Source organism: Lipomyces doorenjongii (genome assembly GCF_038497915.1).
Source record: "Lipomyces doorenjongii strain NRRL Y-27504 unplaced genomic scaffold V1508scaffold_17, whole genome shotgun sequence".
NCBI classification, from domain to species: Eukaryota; Fungi; Ascomycota; class Lipomycetes; order Lipomycetales; family Lipomycetaceae; genus Lipomyces; species Lipomyces doorenjongii.
In genome coordinates, this window is record NW_027118084.1 from 191,593 (window position 1) to 198,098 (window position 6,506).

At 49.4% G+C, this 6,506-nt stretch overlaps 2 protein-coding genes across 2 annotated transcripts; both read left to right on the forward strand.

The window, feature by feature from the left end:
• The first annotated feature begins 113 nt into the window (after positions 1 to 113).
• On the forward strand, positions 114 to 3,714 carry V1508DRAFT_415380 (uncharacterized protein). The gene is made up of 6 exons (XM_066940055.1): positions 114 to 277; positions 366 to 710; positions 903 to 1,061; positions 1,115 to 1,147; positions 1,198 to 2,173; positions 2,227 to 3,714. Exons 2-6 carry the CDS (start codon positions 389 to 391, stop codon positions 3,290 to 3,292), a joined length of 2,556 nt encoding a protein of 851 aa, XP_066796562.1. The 5' UTR covers positions 114 to 277; positions 366 to 388; the 3' UTR covers positions 3,293 to 3,714.
• A 242-nt stretch (positions 3,715 to 3,956) lies between these two features.
• Positions 3,957 to 6,407, forward strand: V1508DRAFT_368971 (uncharacterized protein). The gene is made up of 7 exons (XM_066937427.1): positions 3,957 to 4,159; positions 4,236 to 4,356; positions 4,514 to 4,678; positions 4,752 to 4,869; positions 4,923 to 5,050; positions 5,105 to 5,663; positions 5,716 to 6,407. Exons 2-7 carry the CDS (start codon positions 4,285 to 4,287, stop codon positions 6,336 to 6,338), a joined length of 1,665 nt encoding a protein of 554 aa, XP_066796563.1. The 5' UTR covers positions 3,957 to 4,159; positions 4,236 to 4,284; the 3' UTR covers positions 6,339 to 6,407.
• Positions 6,408 to 6,506: the final 99 nt, after the last annotated feature.

Below are 6,506 nucleotides of genomic sequence, written 5' to 3' on the forward strand. Positions count from 1 at the left end.
ATCCGCAACGAGAGCGGCGTGAGAGCTAAAGTACCTGGAATTACGTATTTTACACTTCTGGAAACTAGGTCACGTGGCAAGCCCTTGCGTGTGGACAAATTTTTCCGTGCGACGATGCCTGAGCGGCACCAAAGTTTCGTCACTCTTTCTGCGACTTCTTTTCCCCCCGTTCAATCGATCAGCAATTTAGTAACTCACTCAGGATATATTTACTACTTTCCTCTTAGTCTGCTCTGGTTCTGAGCAAAACAGCTAGTGCTACGGAATACTCAGAAAGGTATGTCGTATGCCTAATCGCTTGCCTGAATCGCAGTTGATCTTCAGGGCTTGCATCGTTCCCGTTACGGTAGCTGACCAAGTGGTAGATTCCCACAGCTAATACAAATTAATGGCTGACGTTCAATCACGTCCATCACACAGAACTTCTAGAGGAGGATATCACTCATCGCGCGGCCGTTCATCATACACCTCACGAGGCTCTGCTACCTCGTCGAGATCAAACCCAACGTCAGACAACACATATTCAGATCCTACAACAATGGCATCGTCAGCATCCGTGGACGACACTATTCAGAGCTTGAAAGCTCAATATTTGACTGGTCTAGAGTCACTTTCAGAGCTTTTCCCGGATTGGTCAGAGGAGGATCTGTTGTACCTTTTATCTGAGACGGCGGGTGATGTTGAGATTGCAGTCGTGCGGATCACTGAAGGTAACGATCAATTTACTTGAAGACATTTACGTCAACCACAATACAAACCAATGTTATGGTCTACGATTGATTGTTGGCTCAATTGATGTTGCGGTTGTTGGATCGATAGCTACTTACTTTTCGCGTTGTTGGCTTGTGGATTGATCCCTCTCGAAGGTGCTAAGATTTGGTGCTAACGTGGCTTATCTATAGGTCACGCAAGCCAGTGGGGCGAAGTTAAGAAGAAAACCAAGGAGAGATCCAAGTCTAAGGGTCCTTTCACATCGTCAGAATACACTAGATCATCCGGATCTGCGTCTACCCGTGGTCGAAGCCGTGGTGGTTTCGAGTCTAGAGGAAGAGGTCGAGGTGGTATGTAACATTAATTAAGTGACTTAATAGATTTGAACTAACGTTAATTATAGACCGTGGGCGAAGCCGCGGCGGCAATGCCAATGGTAAGATTTAGTTATGCCTTACACAGTTTTAGCTCACTAACCGCAAATAGGCCGAGTGACTCATGAAGTTACCGAAGATTCTACTTCATCTTTGTTGACACAAGCTCCTGAGACCTCTCATGCTGCCTGGGGCGAACCTGTAGCTGCCGCCGACTTTGCTTCTGGAGGAGACTCGACTGTGGCCCGGAGCGGAGAACCGGCTACTACAACTACTTCGTCATGGGATACGCCTGCTGCTACCGAAATCGAGCCACCAGCGGTGACTAGCAACAATACAAACGGTTGGGCCTCGACTGCTGCTGCGACAGAGACCACCAATGGTTGGGGATCTACCCCTGCTGCTACGGCGCCATCGGAGTGGGAAAAGTCTGCCACTTCGAAGCCGGTCGCAACTGTTGTGCCTGCCACTACTAAGCCTGCGAGTTCTGTAATAAAGCCGGGAACAAAAATGAGCTGGGCGTCGATTGCAAAACCCGTTGCTGAGTCGAAGCCGGAGCCAGTGAAACCGAGGACTGCTGCTGCTCAAGAATCAGCCCCTGCGGCATCCTCTGGATGGGGCGAGGTGCATGTTGCCGGTACTTCATTCCCTAACAATGATTTTGCATCGTCCGCATCTACTACGGAAGAACCAGACTGGAATATTCCTGTGCCAGCTGCTCCTGACGATTTTGCCGAGGCAACTGCTACAGCTCCACTAACTCATGAAAATGTTGACAAGGTCATCAACGACGCGCCGCCTCCACCTTCTTCGTCTCTTGCATCTAACATTGACTCATCGACTGCTCCATCTCTTTCGAATTCGTCGTCCACGCCTGCTCCATCTAAGCTTCCCCCTGGATTATCTGCTAAGAATGTTCCTACTGGCGGCCGATCACCTGCCTATTCGAGAATTTTGAACCAGGATGCTCCTGTGGTCATGCCTGGATCTGTTCAGGCCCAGGTTGAGCGTGCTGGACTCCAGTTTGGCAGCTTGAACTTGGCTAACGCTCCGGAGGAGGAGAACTTTGAAACTCCTAAGGAACAACTGTGAGTCTGTACGTGCTGCTTTATATTTGGACATCGATCTAACGTCACCGTAGTGAGACTCCTGTTTCTCAGAAGACCACTCCCACTTATCAGCAAGCCCCGGACGCCCAGCCTGTTGATACCGCGTCATTGGTGCAGCCTGCGCCATCGCAGGTCCCTGCTCAGGCCTTATCCGGATTCGGCCAGCCTGCTATCCAAGCGAACAGATACGCGCAACCTCAGCAGGCACCTATCCAGCCTCAGGCACAGCAGAAGGGATTCGAGCCATTCTCACAGTCTCCTTACGGCGCCTATCCTACGCAAACCCACATTCCTGGCTTTGGCGCCTTCCCGAGTGACTATCAAAATCCATACGGTGCTGATCCCCAGCGACAGGGGTATAACTACTACCCATACCAGCAGCAGGCCGTTACGACCGCCGCTGCTCAGGACAGCTTGCAGCGCACTGCCTCAAGTACGCTTGAACAGTTGACCCCGTCGTCGACTTCGACCCAGCCTACTCGCTTTGGCGTTGGCTCTGAGCAATCACAGACTTCGCCTGCTCCTACTGCCTCTCCCGGTATGTCTGCTCAGCACAACCAGTATGGCATCCATCCATACTACTTGAGTCCGGCTTACACTGCCTACTACATGAACAACATGAACAATATGAACAGCTACCAGGGCTACTATGGCCATCAGCAGACCCAGCCGCAGTTTGGCCAGCAGAAATCGCTTTACGGCCAGCAGCAGTCTCCGTTCTATGGTGACCACTACTCGCGGGCTCAGCAGCTTCAGCAGCAGCAACAACAGCAAGTTGCTCAGCAACAGCAGCAGCAGCAGCCCGTCCAGCAGTCCACGCAAACTGCTCAGCAGGCGTCGGTCTCATCCCTCGGTGGTATCCCCGATTTCTTGCAACAGCGCGATGATACGTCCAAAGCTGCCGGTGGGGCCAGACCTGCTAGCTCGGCTGGTCATATACCCCAGCAGCAGCAGCAGCAACCGCCGCACCAGCAGATTCCTCCACAACAGCAGCCAATTCCGCAACAGCAGAATATGTACGGTGGGTTCTCTGGCTACCCGCCGTACGGCATGGGTCAGCAGGGTCGCCAGGGCGGCTGGGGCGGCTACGGCCACTGATTCACACTACAGAATACATCCTTCAAGACCACTCCAGACGAACAAACAAGGAATGATAAGAGCCAACTGTGTCTTGTGTTTCAAAACTGCGTTGTTAGTATGATTATGTCGCTATTTTTGGTGTCTCTAGGTGTGTCTACATTTTTCGTCTCTCTTTTGTTATACTGCTATGCAATTATTACTATGATATATAATATAAAATAATCGCGGTTTATGTTATTATAAGTATGTTAAATTTTTCTTCGGGTATTTTATTCTGTCGCATGTGCTACGGTTTAGTGGTGTGTTTTGATATTTGTATTGATAAGTCTACTTTTCCGAGAGCTGACGCAAAAGGGTTGGAGGGAGATGAAAACGAAAATCGATTGTGTGATTCCGTGACATGTTGTATATCGGCCAAATGAAAAGTAACTACCAGAGATTGATTGCTTTGATATTCGTCAAAAAGTTTGTATCAAATTGCCAGATAAATTTAATTGATAACGACGTGTGTAGGTCAGGGCAATTCACAGCAACCCGCCTCTACCAGGAAACAAACGCATAGTAAAGTCATGTGCTCTTTACAGAATCCGCCACTGCAAACTGGCACCCTCGACACAATTGGATAGATTCTACGGAATTTGGCGTATAGGCGTGCATTGCAGGGAAGTGTATGCGAAGTGAGCTAAGGACTACTACTCCCAAGTCGGGGCACCCGCGGCGCAACCATGCAGCGCTAAATTGCAGCCACCTGATCAACCCCAGTCGCGCCAACCTCCCCCCTCAGCCCCCACTCCTGGACGTCTATATCACCGCGCTACTGGTTCCACGCAGAAATTGTGGAATCCTGGTGGTTAGCGTACTTTATTACTATTCTAGTTACTAAAGGTATGTTGTATTGATTGTCAGAAGCTTGCGAGTCAGTGACGTGCGAAGGGTGTAACGCTAATGACCATGCCAAAAGGGTCCCGAAGAGACGAGCAGCTTGCGAAGAGCCGGTAAATAACATAACAATGCCAATTCAGACGGTCAAGACAACTATTTTTGAGGGACAGAAGCCCGGTACTTCTGGACTCCGAAAGAAGGTATGTGTCTGATGCGGTGATTGATGTGGTGCTGTGGAGTACTGAGACTCGACGTTTCTATGACGTCAGTGAAAGCTCCTTGTGACGAGAATAATCCCAGAGATTTGTTGATTTGGACGTGGGATCCGTTTGTGGCATTGTGCTAATCAATTGACAGGTTACTGTTTTCCAGCAGCCGAATTACACGGAGAACTTCGTCCAGGCTATTCTCCTGTCCATTCCCGAGGGCGCGGAGAACGCAACTTTGGTAATTGGCGGCGATGGCCGTTATTACAACACGGAGGTCGTGCAATTGATTGCCAAGATCAGTGCGGCTAATGGTGTATGTACTTTTATTTATTGCGTTGTGGTCAATCTGGAGTTCCCAAATATTTGGATTTTGCCAACGATAGTAGGTCGCGAAACTCATCATCGGCCAGGACGGTATATTGTCGACACCGGCGGCGTCGCATATCATTCGCAAACGGAAGGCGACCGGCGGTATTCTTTTGACTGCGTCCCATAACCCTGGAGGTCTGTCTCTGATATAATCTAATCGCTTTGTGCTGCGCGCTAAAGGAATTCAGGTCCCAATGCGGATTTCGGTATCAAGTATAACTTATCGAATGGTGGTCCTGCTCCAGAGAGCGTGACCGACAAGATCTATGAGGTTACTACCAAGATCCAGTCATATGAGATCTCAGCTATTCCTGATGTATGTCGCTTGTGTGTGGCGATCCTTATTATGTAGCTGCTCTGACAACGTTAGATTGATCTCTCGACGATTGGTAGCAAGTCGTATGGCAACCTGACTGTCGAGATCATTGACTCGACGGCGGACTACGTGGTGATGTTAAAAGAGATTTTCGACTTTGATCTTATCAAGTCGTTCTTAGCGAGTAAGCCGGAATTCAAGGTTCTTTTCGACGCGCTGAGCGGCGTGACTGGTCCGTACGGCAAGGCTATTTTTGTGGACGAACTCGGTCTGCCGGAGTCCTCGATCCAGAATTTTGAGCCCCTGCCAGATTTTGGCGGTGGACACCCCGATCCAAACTTGACGTACGCGAAGTCGCTGGTCGACAAGGTCGACGCGGAGAACATCCCATTTGGTGCCGCGTCGGACGGCGACGGCGACCGGAACATGATTTACGGCGCGAATGCGTTCGTGTCACCTGGTGACTCGGTTGCGATAATAGCGCACCATGCGGACAAGATTCCGTATTTCAAGCAGGGTGGAGTGCATGGTTTGGCGCGTAGTATGCCGACCAGCGGTGCGTTGGATTTGGTTGCCAAGGCAAAAGGATTGAACTTGTACGAGGTTCCTACTGGTGAGCTTGAATTGCTGTAGGTTTTGGTAGACAGGCACGCTGACGGCGATAGGCTGGAAATTCTTTACAGCATTGTTTGACGCCAAGAAGCTGTCGATATGCGGAGAAGAGTCGTTCGGCACTGGCTCGGACCACATTCGCGAAAAAGACGGACTGTGGGCAATTGTCGCGTGGCTGAATATTATTGCTGGTGTAGGAAAGGAGAAGCCGGGCGAGGAGTCGATTGCTGCTATTCAGAGTGAGTTCTGGAAGACGTATGGACGCACGTTCTTCACGCGGTACGACTACGAGAACGTGGACTCTGACGGCGCGAAAAAGGTGATTGACGAATTGGCGGAGAAGATCAAGAACAAGGACACGTTTGTGGGGAGCAGCATTGGACGCGCGAGCGTGGTTGAAGCAGACGACTTTTCGTACACGGACTTGGACGGGTCGGTTTCTGCTCACCAGGGTCTGTATGTGAAGTTTGACGATGGGTCGCGAATCGTGGTAAGATTGTCGGGCACGGGCAGTTCTGGCGCGACGATAAGGCTGTACATTGAGAAGCACGAGCCAGACACGCGCTTGATCGATGTGGACGCGCAGGAGTACTTGAAGGAAAACATTAAGTTGTCGGTTGAGTTCCTAAAGCTAAAGGAGTATGTTGGCCGGGAGGAGCCTGACGTGAAGACGTAGATTATGGATCGGGAGATTTATTTCAATTTTTGTGTAGTATTAATAATCGTTAGCACAATAAACTAGTGCGAGTATTATTATTATTATTATTATTATTATTATTATTATTATTATTATTATTATTATTATTATTATTATTATTATTATTATTATTATTATTATTATTAT